Raw genomic sequence first — 13,439 nt, forward strand, 5'->3', positions numbered from 1 at the left:
GGGTCCTCCTTGTGTGTATGCATTATGATAAGTTTAATAACAGTTGCATTAATAGTACAAAATATGCTATTTTTCCAGAGAACCTCACAGTTGTAAGAATTTTTTAAGATGGATAAAACAATATATCTCTCCCTAGTCTCATTCTTGGAAGCAGTTGAACTATTTTAGCTGAAACTTTAAAAAAAAAATCAATTTAAAGCATGGGACCCACACAGTTTAAATTTGGCAAAATTATAAGCAACTGAAAACAGAATCTTCTAATAAGAAGTGTCTGGCAACCTTAAATCTAGGAGTCGCTACCTGCACTGCCAATAATAAATCAAGATGCTGACTGGAGCTAAATAACTAATTCATTGAGCCTAGGTTGTCCCTGTATAGATAGCTGTGTTGCTTAGTTCCTACATGATTTGCTATGTTGCCTGCATTATTAGCTACAGTTTCTGCTGTTTTCTGTAAGTTGGATCAAACTTCATGCATCTCATGCCCACCGAAATATAGTTCTCCTACAGTCCTCAAACCAGATTATTCAACCTGTTACACATCAGTCTTTGAAAAACATAACCTATTAATAGATTAGTTGTAATTTTTATTTCTCTAGGTCCTTATATCGTGCTCAGCACATCACCATAATATCTGTGCGCCTATGCTAAGTGGACCAGAATTAACTGCTGGTTTCACCCATGCAATCCCATTGAAATCAGCTTTAACTGGAGGCAGAAATTGGCAGCATGCCTCTGGTATTAAGGTCTAATGTGAGTTCTTAGCTTTTTAAAGGGATACATGGCAGCTACGTTTGCTCCCTGAATGAAAATGTTAGATTTATGATAGTTATATCTTGTCTTAGGTCCGACAGCAGTAAGAAAAGAAGCCACTCTGAAAAGCCAACAATCCCAAATTATCGTCCCCATCCTCCTGGCAATGACCTCACAAGCTCATCCACTCTGATTGAGAGCCACCAAGCCTCAGAACCCCCTAGGCATATCAGCAGGACTCAAAGGTGTGTCTCATCGCCAACAGACTTCAAGAATCATTCTTCTGAACCTAAGCAGGGCACCAGACCCTTGCTCCTTAATCGTATTCCTTCTGGACCTGGCCAGTCCTCATCTAGCGCTGCTCATTCCACCCAGACTCCCTCAGACCTGCAGGCTGCTGGGGACAGCCTGGCAATGAGGCAACGTGCCAAACTAGATGCCGTCCCCCCCGAAGGCAATGATAACGGTCAGGCACGGCCTCTGTACCGCGATGCCAGCTCCCCTGAGGACTCAGCCGAAGAAGCGATGCAGAGAAGGGCCATGCTGCCTCAGAGACACCTCCCACCAAAAGTGATATGGGCTCATTCGATCAATGATGACAGCTTCCTAAAGGGCTCGGTGTCTTCTCAGGTGTCTGGGCAGAAGCTCTTTCAAAGATGGCAGAGCCTACAGACACAAAGCAGCACTTCTTCCGATTCAGAGACGCCTCCTCCCTCTGGGAAGATCTCTCTGCGGATCTCTGAGTCAGGCCTTCAGCTCACTCCCCCACCGGTCGTGCCGGAAGAAGGAGACGATGAGGTGTTTATCAAGGACTTGCAGCCTGGTGTTGCAGGGACTGCATTTAAACCCTCACCCCCTCTGCCACCACCTCCTCCTCTTCCTGAGTGGAGCCCCAGCGCTTTCACAGGCGACGCAGAGATATTTCCACCTCCTCCCCCGGCTGCATTTGAAGCAGGTGGGGCAACAGGAGACAAATCCACGAGGCTTATAGAAGACGCCAAAGCAAGGTAAGGGAGAGCTGTAATGCCATCGTGTCTTCCCGGGCCAGTTTTAGTCTTTGTAGGGCCATAAGGGGTAAGATATGCCGGGCCCAATCCGTCTGACGGACCACCCTCACCCCCAGCATTGCATACGCATGGGACCCATTCACAGCCACCAGCTGAGCGGAAAGGCTTCTAGGGAGTGTACACACACAGCAAGGAAAGCAGGGAAGTTGGACAAAGTCTCTGTCACCAGGGCTTGCTAGCCTCTGGCTTTGTGGGCGGACAGGGAAGGATCAATGACACTAAGGAAGAAGGAGAATGCTGAAACTGTGGTCTCTGCTATACAAGGGGGCAGATGAACTGGTTCCTTCTGGTTTTCAAGCTCTGTGGCGCCTACACGGCAATAAAAAACCCGCGGCACCTACTCTTCCTTGTGGAGCTCGGGCTGCAGGGCTAAAAATAGCGATGTTGACGCTCGGTCTCGGTCTGGAGCCTGGGGTCTTGAGACCCACCCCCGTCAGAGCCCAGGCTCCGGCCCAAATCCGAACGTTTACACTGCTGTTTTTAGCCCTGCAGCCCGAGATCTGTGAGCCTGAGTAAGTACCCAAAGTTGGCAGGTCCATTACTGTAGGTGGCACTGGCCGGGCAAGGGGGTCCCTGGTTAAACAGTCCCTAGGCAGCTGTATGTGTGTCATAAATCTATGCTATCACTGGGGCCTGTAACTAAGAGAATATACTGGGCCTGATTCTCCTCTCAGTTACAGCACAGACTTCAATGGAGTTACTCCTTATTCACTGCTGCGTGAGAGGAGAGTCAGTCCTGGAGTTTTGACGTGCTGCGGTGGGTGCTCTCCATTCCAGTGGTCAGAGGGACGGCCCAGGTTTTGAGGGGGATGATCCAGGGGTGAAAGTAACTGAGGACACTTACCGGTACGGGGGGTGGCTCTGGCCCCCGGAAGGGGCGGAGCCTCGGGCGGAAGGGGCAGGGTTGGGGGTTCAGCATCCCCCAGCCAGCACTTGGACCGCGCCGCCCAGGGCTCCTGTGTTGATTTAAAGGGCCTAGAGCTCCAGACACCACTGCTGCGATAGGGACAGCGGCATCCAGAGCCCTGGGCCCTTTTAAATCACTGGCTCCAGGGCAGCTGCTCCTTTTGCCCCCCTGCCTGTCAGCGGCCGGGGGGGGCAAAAGGGAGAGGGACGTTAAAGTGCTGCAGGGTCCTTTGCCGCAGTAGTGCTTTAACGTTGCTGCGCCCCCCTCCCCCTCTCGTCGGCGGCCCCGCCAATGGGTGGGGGGGCGCAGCAACATTAAAGCGTTGCCGCAGCAAAGGACCATCCCGAAAGCCCTGCCGGGGCAGCGCTTTAATGTTCGGGTCCCTTTTGCCTCCTCTGCCGATACGAACCCTGCTGGCAGTGCCGCCGACAGAGAGAAGGGGCGGCGATGTTAAAGCGCTTTAAGGACAGTCCTTTGCCGCAGCAGCGCTTTGAGGATCCTTAGAAGTGCTTCCACAGCAAAAGACTGTCCTTAAAGTGATGGCGCAGCTGCGCTTTAACGTTGCTGCCCTTCCGCCCCCCACCCACTGTCAGCGGCCCTGCTGGTACGGACCCTACCAGCAGGGCCCCCGACAGGAGGCAAAAGGGGCTGGGACAGCGCTTTAATGTGGGCTGGGTATGGGCCAGTGCAGGTTCTTACCGGTATGGAGTACCGGCCCGTACCGGCTCACTTTCACCCCTGGGATGATCCCACATGAAACCTAGGCATGCAGGATCAAAGTGTCCCAGAATATATGGCAGAGCCTGTGCAAAACGATCCTGTCACAACAGGGCGACTGGGTGTCAAAAGGTGGCCACGCAAATATCGCAGCTCCCGAATACAATGAGTTTATCCCACCGGAGTAACTTGCAAAGCAGGCCGTGGGCTGGTGTAAGTCAGAGCAGTTGTGTGGACTTCAAAGGAGCTACCCCAAGTTACACCAGCTGAGGATCGGGCCCATCCTGACTTTATTAGCCGGGCTGTGGCAGTGAGTTGTTAAGGAACCTTTGGTGTCAGTGTGAAAAGGACCACTAGGATTTGAACTGTTCAGGCTTATTCTCGTTCCCAGCTTGAGAATGTCAAGCTGATTGACTTCCTTGTGGGGCTGACGAACCTGATCTCCGAACGCTTGCTAGGAGGGTGGCTGCTGTAGTTTAAGGTCCCACAGCAAGGATCAGCTTGTTACGTGTCACTGGGAGTGAGCGCAACAGTTGCCCCATATTGTCCAACACAAGAAGTTTGTAACTCACCCATTCGATCTTTACTGGAATAAGGAAGCAACCGTGTTCGGAGTCATGGGGATCATTTACTTCTGGCGCCTCTAGCTTCCTAGAGTGGGTTTTTCTAGGTACAAACACTTAGCGAGAGGCTGTCTCTGCCCCAAAGAGCTTACAGTTCAAATAGACCAGAGAAAGTGGAGTGGAAAGGGAAATGTGATTTACTATACACCTCTCTTGCTTGTGCCGTACCTTCACTGTCCAAAAGGAGCCCTTCACCCCATGTTTATCATAGAACTTTTCTGTCCACAGCAGCTTGGGCAGGTTTCCCAGGAATCTGGCTGACAGGGAGAAGCCGGGGTTGAGTTCCATCAGCAGGGAAAACAGCTGGGCCACTTCACCGTCTGTTGGGAACACTGAGTCACTGCACCAGTCGCCTGCCGCTCAAGGGGTGCGGCCAAACTCTGAGAAGCAGAATGCAGCACAACTCGGGGACAACCTGAAAGCGCCAGACACCCAGGGGAAGGATTCGGAAAATGGTGGCCTCAGTCCCGGGACTCAGGGCACAGCTATTCAAGTGATAAAGAAGAAGACCCCGGAGGATATTAAGTCAGAGGCCCTGGCCAAGGAAATTGTCCACAGGGATAAGTCTCTAGCAGATATCCTGGATCCAGACTCCAAAATGAAGACAACCATGGACTTAATGGAAGGGATCTTTCCCAATGGAACCAACTTGCTGAAAGAGAACAACATGAAAAGACAGATGATGCAAAAGAAAGCCAGCAGGACGGTGCCCGAGGATGACAGGTGAGCCCGGTTCATGTGGGGGGTTGGCTGATATGTCAGAAGAGCTGTTTGCCTGCTCGCTTGTATGGAAGAGTGCAGGCTGAATTCTTCCTGCCAGTGAGGCTGGAGCACTAGTTTGCGCTCAATCCCCATACATTGGGATTAGCAAATCATTCTGTAAAAGGGTTTCCTACCATCTTGGCTGTGCGTAGCCATTGGCCTCGGGACCTTCTCTCCTCTAAGCTCCAGGACACTAAGGCCAGTAGAGAATATGGTGCTGAGTTTGGTATAGAGACATGGGGAGGGAGAGGTTGCTTCACTCCACCCAGGAGCGCCCCCAGCTTTTTTGCCGCTGTAGGCGGCGGAAGGCCCCACCCCCGAAATACCACCCCCGACAGAGGCAGCGGAAGGTCCTGCCCCCGAAATACCGCCGACGACTGAGGCGGCCGAAGATCCGGCCGCCGCGGTTAGCACCCTAATGGGTTGCGCCGGCCCTGACTCCACCCTCTTGTTGGCTAATCTCTGCAGTGGCATTTCCCATGTTTTTGGAAACTGAGATCCATGCTATGCCCCCAAACCAGAGGGAAAGGGCCTAATTCTGATCTCACACCATGGTAACCAGGAGTAACTCCACTGAACCCAATGGAATTGCCTCAGTGTAAAACTGGTGGGAGAACAGAATCAGGACCAAATCATTGGGAAAGCAGATAGCTTATGAGAGGCAATATTTTTTGGGGGGCGGGGGGAGGATGGGGGAATCCCTTATCAAAAACACTACAGTGTGCTGCAAAAATGACCCAAAACTTGGAAGAATGCCTAATATAAGACAGAGGGCCAAATGCAACAGTTGGAGAAGCCCTGCTGTAATAAATTAGAACTGGATTATGCTGGATAAGATATTCAATTAAATTGACTTCAGTGGCGCTATACCAATTTAGACTAGCTGAGGATCCGGCCCCAGTGTTTAGACAAGTTGTTAGCAGACAACCAAACATCAGTGCAATTGTGCTGGCTTTCCCAGCGTGGAGGGATTTGAAAATGGCTGACATGCACCATCTACTGGTGGGAAGCGGCAGTCTTCTTAACAGATAGTATTAATAAACTATCCCAGCTGATACCCTGACACTTTGATTTTGACATTTCTCTATTCCCTTATCATCTAAACTAAACCCCCTCTCTGGATCTGTTGTGCGTCTTTTTCATTGGGGTATAGAAGAGAAGAAAAGGAAGCTGGTGTAACTTCGGTCACCTGCACTGCTTACTATAACATGTCAGCCCCCAAAGCAGAGCTGCTGAATAAAATCAAAGACTTGCCAAAAGATGTGGACAAGGAAGAGGAGCAGCTAGACATCAATGAGAAGAAGGTAATTCACAGCATGGGTTTCTGTTGTTCTGCATGTGACCAGCAGGGGTCAGACTCGGCACAGATGTGTAGAACTGCAACTCTGTTCAGCTTCAGCCTCCCTAGACACTACACTCATAGGCCCTTCAGAAATGGAGGTCACATCTACACTGGAGGTTTGCTCTCATAGGAGCTTTAACCCACTTCCAACCTAAGTTCCCTGTAAGCTGTGCGGCCGCGCAGCAGCCTATTTAGCACCGCACAGGCGCTCAGGAAACCTGCCCGGGGACCTGCTGGGGGAGGAGCGCCCCCCCCCCCCCCCCCCGTCCCCCCCTCGCCTGGCTCCCAACCTGCCATGGCCGGGGCGCCCCTCCCCCAGCCCCAACTCTGCTGCGATGCAGCACCATCGGGCCCAGCCGGGGCCAGGGCGGCCCCAGCCACGGCCGGAGCGGCCTGGAACCCAGCCGCGGCCAGATCGGGCCCATCCGCAGCTGTATCAGGCCCAGGCGCGGTCAAGGCGGCCTGGCTCGGCCCCAGGCGCAGACAGGCGGCCCAGACCCAGCCGCAACCAGGGCGGCACAACCGGAGCAGCTCGGACCTGGTCAGGGTGGCCCAACCCGGACCTAGGCGTGGCCAGGGAGGCCCTCCCCCAGCCAGGACATGCTGGGGCCTCGGGAGGGGCACCTATCCTACAGCCCCAGAACTGCTGCGGCGGGGAGAGGTGCCTCCCTCCCACAGCCCAGATGCTGCTGTGGAGATTGAGAGCTGGGGGGGTTCCACTCTCCCCACCGTAGCCCCTGAGCACCCTCCTGCACCCGAAACTCCTCATCCCCGGCCCCACCCCAGAGCCCACACCCCCAGCCAGAGCCCTCACTCCCTGCACCCAGCCCCCTGCCCCAGCCCTGAGCCCCTCATCCCCGGCCCCACCCCAGAGCCCGTACCCTCAGCCAGAGCTCTCACTCCCTGCACCCAACCTTCTGCTCCAGCCCTGAGCCCCTCATCCCTGGCCCCACCCCAGAGCCCACACCCCCAGCCAGAGCCCTCACTCCCTGCACCCAGCCCCCTGCCCCAGGAGCTCACAGCCCTGCCACCAAGAGCGTTGCAGCCTGTGGAGCAAGCTGAGGCTGTGGGGAGGGGTCAGGGGAGGGGCCAGGGGCTAGCCTCTCTGGGAAGGAGCTCAGGGGCCAGGCAGGAGGGTCCCGTGGGCCGTTTGTCCACCCCTGGTCTAGAGTCTAGGACATTGAACTGGGAATCTGGCAACCTGGGTCTTAGCAAGCCAGTTGCCACACTGGGACTGTGTGAGCCTGGCTGAGTCCCTTCACCTCTCAGTGCTAGTTTCACCTTCTGTGTCTGCTCTGTGACAGCCATTGTCTTGTCTATTGTGATTGTAAACTCCTTGGGGCAGGGGCTGTCTCTTCTTATGTGTATGTACAAGGGCTAGATAGCTGGGGAGACCAATCTCATTTGGGCCATCTAGGTGCATCCATAATACCAATAAGTAAAGATAGAATTGGGAAGCCCCATTTCATAGGACATTTAAAATAAACCTCAGCAATGTGCTAGAAAATGTTCTGTAGGGAGCAATCCAACCCTGGCAGTGGAATGGACTAGCTAAGGTAAGAGAAACATCTCGTTTCTATGATTCTGCAGAGACGCAGGATAGTAACTGCACACTGAATAAATGAGTTGACAACACGCAACTATCACACACATTTAGCTTGTGCCTTCCACCCCACTTAACACCTGGTTTAAATAACTAGCCTAGTCCCCACTTTGTAGAGCACTTCACTTTAAACCTACTAGTTACAGCCAGTCCTAGATTTGCAGCATTGGATTAATTCTTTGAGTGCTGTTGAACATAGCAAACGCCCATCTGCCTGTATCAGCAAAAAGACAGAAGTCAGAGTAAAAGGATAAGGAGTTGAGCAAATGATTCAGATGCATGTAGTGAAGGATTGACAAGCCAGCAAGTAGGTGTGAGCCTGCCAGGGGAGGACCAGACCCAAGCATCAAAGGTTATATTTGCATGGGAAAACAGAAATGGAGCTGAGTGATTAACGAGATTGCTTTGGCATGTTTGCTGGGCGTCTGTGTGAAGTAACATTTGCAGAGGTATTATGAGGGGAGGCAGCTACTCCAAGCGGTCATTTGGGTAAACCAAGCACATTTCCATTGTAAATATGCAAAGGACTGTGTGAGCTGGCATTTGGAAGGGCAGGAGAGTCACTGATTAATGAATACGAAGCAAGTGCTTTCAGGTCCATTTCAGACTCCTAGGCATTCCAAGACAAAGTTCTGATTAAAAGGTATGTTTGCTCCCTGCCTCCACCCCCACCACCTGACACCCTCAAGGACAGGGAGATACACAGACAACCTTCTGAACGACCTGTCACAGTTCTCCTGCAAAACTTGCAGATAACCAGTGAGCGGCGCCACTGATCCAGAGCTCATGGAAGTCAATAGACATGCTCCCGTTGGGCCTTTGAGTGGCTCTGTGGTGTTTTCCCATTTGCCACTGTAATAATTCGGCTGCCTTCTTTGCTCCTTTGGCTACTGACTCTCTTGCCCCCAGTTTCCCAGGCACATGAATTCTAGCTGGGTCACTACAACTGCACCTTGCAAAAAACAAAGGGCCTCTGTTCTTTCTCCCATTCCCCGGTGTGAATCTGGAGTGAATCCACTGCAGCCAGTGGAACCAGGGCCGGCTCCAGGCACCAGCACAAGAAGCGGGTGCTTGAGGCGGCCAATGGAAAGGGGCGGCACGTCCGGGTCTTCGGCGGCAGGTCCCTCAGTCCCTCTTGGGGGGAAGGTCCGGCCGCCGAATTGCCGCCGAAGAATGAAGCGGCGCGGTAGAGCAGCCGCCGAAGTGCCGCCGATTGCGGCTTTCTCTTTTTTTTTCTCTTCGCCGCTTGGGGCGGCAAAAAAGCTGGAGCCAGCCCTGAGTGGAGCTACCCAGGAGCAAGTGAGCCGAGGCTCAGGACAACACTTCGGCACAGGGAGGTTCTGTCTCCCAGCCCAGTTTAATAGGATGAGCCTGAATTCAGCTGATGATGTCCTGCATCCCAGCCTCACAGCTAGTGCTTTCACATTGACCAAAAGTGGAGGCCCATCTGTAGCATACATTAGAAACATGTTCTTTCCTACTGAGGGGCAAACTGGGTCTGCAGTCAGAGGTATTAGTGCCAGGGGGTGCTGTTTGGTGTTTGCTTGGCTGTGTGGGGGAAGAGGGGATCGGAGTAGCAAAGGATTCCTGATCACATGTGATGAGACCAGTGTGGTTCTCTTATGCGTTTAGAATGACTGGGCTGGATCCTCAGCTACGGCCAAGGAGCACAAAGATGCTCTTTTCACTCCCATGATCCTGGGGTTGCTCTGTGCCTCTTGGCTCTCTAGCACGGATTGCAACAGCCTGAAGGCTGCTCTAAACTACATCAACTGCGAAAGACAACAAGGAGTCATTAGGGCAGGGGTTCTCAAACTGTGGGCCGCAGCCTAAAGGCACAGTCCCAGGGAGTCGGCCATGAGTGGAGTTTGGGAGGGGCATGGGGCGTGTTGCCCCCACCAAACTGTATATGTTGGTGGAGTGCCACTGGAGATGGCCTGCGTCTAGGGCTGGAAGAGCCCAGCGTCCCCGGCAGGTGGCAGAGGTCAAAGCAGAGCTGCCAGATAGAGGGCAAGGAGAAGGGGTCACGGCTCCCAGGGTGGCTGGAGGAGGCTGGAAGGTTCACAGCTGTTTCTGCTCTGAGTGGCCACACCCCATGATCCGTGGCTGTCAGGCTCCCTGGAGTATTGGTCCCGTGAGTCCCCCAGGTACCGGGACTCGGCGGTACCACTCGGTTTCCACCTGGACAATGCCATGATGGGGACCGTCAAGGTCACGGCTGGGCCTCTTCCCGGCAGTGGCAACCCTCAGGCCCTTTCCTCGTTCCCAGGCAGGGGGTGTCTGTGAGGCACGCAGGGTGTTGGGTGTTTGATTGAGGCAGGGCTGCAGGTGACGAGCTCAAGGCACTCAGCAGGCTGCTGAGGCAGGGGGTGTTGGCGGGGGCTGGCTGTGGCACCTCCCTGGCCCCTTCGCCCTGGTCCCTGCTGAGGCGAGGGGCAGCTCACGCCCTGTGGTGCCCCGCTCCCTGATGGACGCATGTTAATACTGGGCTGAAGTGCCCATTGCAGCTGCACCAGTGGGCCTCCTGGAAAAAAATTTGCACTAGGGCATAGGGATTCCCAAACCACGCCCCTTTTCCATGGCCACACCCCCTGCCCTGGCTGCAAGAGAGGTCAGTGTGGGAGCAGCTAGGGTGGCTCAGAGAATCCCCTTGAGAATCTGCCTGCACAGGGAAGGCCGAATTCACCAACATTAGAGCCGCTTTGCAAGGGGAGAGCATTGCAAAGTGACCAAAGCACAACCCAGGATCAGAGCCATTCTTATGCTGTGTTTGTATTCCAGTAGCTCTGAGGCCCAGTCACAGCTGGGCCCCATTGGACTAGGCTCTGCACAGACACATAGGAAGATACCGTCCCTACCCCGATGAGCTTACAGTGTAATGCTAATAAATCAGGAGCGGAAACTATAATTTCTCTTCCCCTTTCCAAAAACCATTCTGCTCTGCATTGGTACCCAACAACCAGTCGTCTTCCCCTTGGGGATTCCCAGCTATAAAATGAAATGGCTTTAGCTGTGCCTCATCACCATGAACCTGGGCAGCGGAAATCTGTGGTCAAGAGTATTTGTTCACATTTCACTGACCCTCGGCACTGTCACAGAAATGTTAATGGACTCCAGTACAATCAGAAAACTAACCGCTGGTGACAGCTCTAGACTCCAACAGATGTGTGAATAATGCAGCCATCTAGTGGTAACCGGCTAAACGATACTGTATTATTTAGATACAGGGAAGCTTGCATTGAAAACCATCTCTGAGGGGCAACTCCTTGCTTTAAAAGACCACTTCCAAGCATCCCCAGGGTTTCCACTACAATTTGTTTGACTGTAGTTAAAGATCCACTTTATTTGAAGCCCAGAGTCTGCCTACGTGAAATTACCTGCACTTCTGATAGAAAGAGGGTTGTTCCTTGAAACGTTTCAATACCCCAGGGACTTACTCTTTGGAAGGAGACCTCATATTGTACCCGGTAGCCTCGGTGTGCAATGCATATTCAGCTATGTATAATGATGTATTGTTACTCCCCAGGAAGCTGAAAGCAAAAGCAGAACACGTGGTGTTCCAACGGCTCCTAATGCACACTCTGCTGTGGCTTACTGCTAAGTGAAAGCAGAGCTATCGCATTACCAGCCTCATACCAGGGACTACATGTACTTATTGCTTTCCCCCAAATCCTAATCGGAATCAGGCACTCCAGGACATGCACAGCATGGCTGCACTTCAGGGTGATTTTCTCACTGGCTGTGCAACAGCTGCTGGCGTTTTCACAAAAGGAGCTTTAACTCTCCTTAGCTGGTGAAGCTACACGCTGGTTTCTCTTTGCCAAGGGCCATGCCAGCCCAGGCGGTGGGTTCTGCCAATGCTCTGGCTGAAGCTGAAATTGAAAGTGGCACTTGCACCTGATGCTGAGGTTTCTAAGTCCTTCGGAGCCCGTAGCTCTTAGTACTTTATAGTGCATTCTAAGAGGGACAAATATAGGAGGGAAAAACATGACAAGTTTTTTTCCTCTTTTGCCTCGAGGCTTTTTGATCCAGCGTGCACAATGCAGCTAACAACTTCCAGCCCTGGCATTTGTTACACCATAACAACCCAGGCCAGAGTCTTGGTTAATTAGTCAAGGTTGCTCCCTTTTTTCAATCAATTTTTAAAATAATATTTATTTGAACAAAGGACAATGCAAAACATAAAAACCTGAAGGTGTGGGAGCGTGATAAAGGTACTTAAGTGCCTAACGCCCACTGATTTCAATATATACAATCTTATAAAGCACTCTTCATCCAGAGATCTCAAAACACTTTACAAAGGAAGGGAAGCTCAATATTCCCTTTAAGGTATATCAAGTGGTGCATCAAGATGTGGCACCAAAAATCTTGCCCGATCATTACAAAAGCAGGTTACGATTTGGGCTACTAGGCAAGTAAAGCGATATCCTAATATCATTCGGCCAACAGCTCAAAACTTCTCACATTGAGTTTCACTGTCTCCTCCATTTCCTCCTCTCTCTCCAGCTCATCCCTCTGTGACCATTGTCAGCATTTGTTGAATTTTCATTCTAATGGGACCAGGGCCATGTTTTCATATGGTCACACCGACAGCACAGCATACACCATAAAGAACAGTAATAATATTTCCCTCCTACCAGGCTGAGCTCATCGCGAGTTTGTCCCACAAACTGGAGATCTTGAAGGAAGCTAAGGAGAGCCTGCTAGCAGACATCAAGCTGAATAATGCCCTGGGAGAGGAGGTGGAAGTGTTGATCAGCGAGTTATGCAAGCCCAACGAGTTTGACAAATACAAGATGTTCATAGGCGACCTGGATAAAGTGGTGAACCTCTTGCTCTCCCTCTCAGGGCGTCTGGCCCGGGTAGAAAACGTTCTGAGTAGCCTAGGTGAAGATGTGAATCCTGAAGAGCGGGTATGTCTCCTTTTGTAAACTTTAGAACGTTGGTGATTTTTGAGAGTGCTAAGCAAACGGGTGATTAGAAGAACACGCACATATAGGATGGAACTTTCAAATGAGCTTCAAGGAGTTAGGTGCTTGACTCCCAGTGAAAGTCAACGAGAACCAGGCCTTAGGAACCTTTGAAACTCCCAGCCATATATAGGATTGTAGCCTCCAAAGTGAAGCCGACCGTTGAGCCTGTTTCATAGGTATAAACCTTTGTAATGATTCTGGCCCCATGAATCTTGGCTGATATTTTGTACAAATGACTCTCACCCCATGCATCTTGGCAACTTAAAAAAAAAGCATTTGTTTTTGGCTGGTCTTACCATCAGCTGTGCAAGCTGAACTGCAGACGAAGCAGCACACAGCTGGACTAATGGTGGTCTCCTGGCTCCAGCTAAGCATGTTTTAACTCTGTTTGGCCAGACCATGCATAGGGGAGAAAGCCTGGTAGAAACCATGGCTTGATTGTGTTTTGTTAACAATTTCTAACCCCATCTGCACCATGTTGACCATGCTGTATGAAGTATTGTTATAGCAGTGTTGGTCCTAGGATATTAGAGAGACAAGGTGGGTGAGGTGATATCTTTTATTGGACCAACTTCTGTTGGTGAGAGAGACAAGCTTTCAAGCTTGGTGAGTGAGACAAGAAGAGCTCTGTGTAAGCTCGAAAGCTTGTCCCTCTCACCAACAGAAGTTGGTCCAGTAAAAGATATTACCATG

At 51.8% G+C, this 13,439-nt stretch overlaps 1 protein-coding gene across 10 annotated transcripts in view; it reads left to right on the forward strand.

Annotated features, from left to right (window-relative positions):
- The window catches only part of SHROOM3 (shroom family member 3), a 185,162-nt gene that overhangs the window by 145,966 nt on the left and 25,757 nt on the right, over positions 1-13,439 (forward strand). For 5 of the 10 annotated variants that reach the window (XM_034772746.1, XM_034772740.1, XM_034772745.1 and 2 more), the window contains 4 exons: positions 845-1,759; positions 4,295-4,789; positions 5,982-6,132; positions 12,414-12,686. In XM_034772746.1, the coding sequence (XP_034628637.1) occupies positions 845-1,759; positions 4,295-4,789; positions 5,982-6,132; positions 12,414-12,686 (1,834 nt within the window). Of the gene's footprint in view, positions 1-844; positions 1,760-4,294; positions 4,790-5,981; positions 6,133-12,279; positions 12,687-13,439 lie in introns of those variants that run through there. The other 5 variants (XR_004645988.1, XM_034772747.1, XM_034772748.1 and 2 more) reach the window with 4 other exon arrangements.

This window comes from Trachemys scripta, chromosome 5 (genome assembly GCF_013100865.1).
Source record: "Trachemys scripta elegans isolate TJP31775 chromosome 5, CAS_Tse_1.0, whole genome shotgun sequence".
Lineage (NCBI taxonomy): Eukaryota > Metazoa > Chordata > Testudines > Emydidae > Trachemys > Trachemys scripta.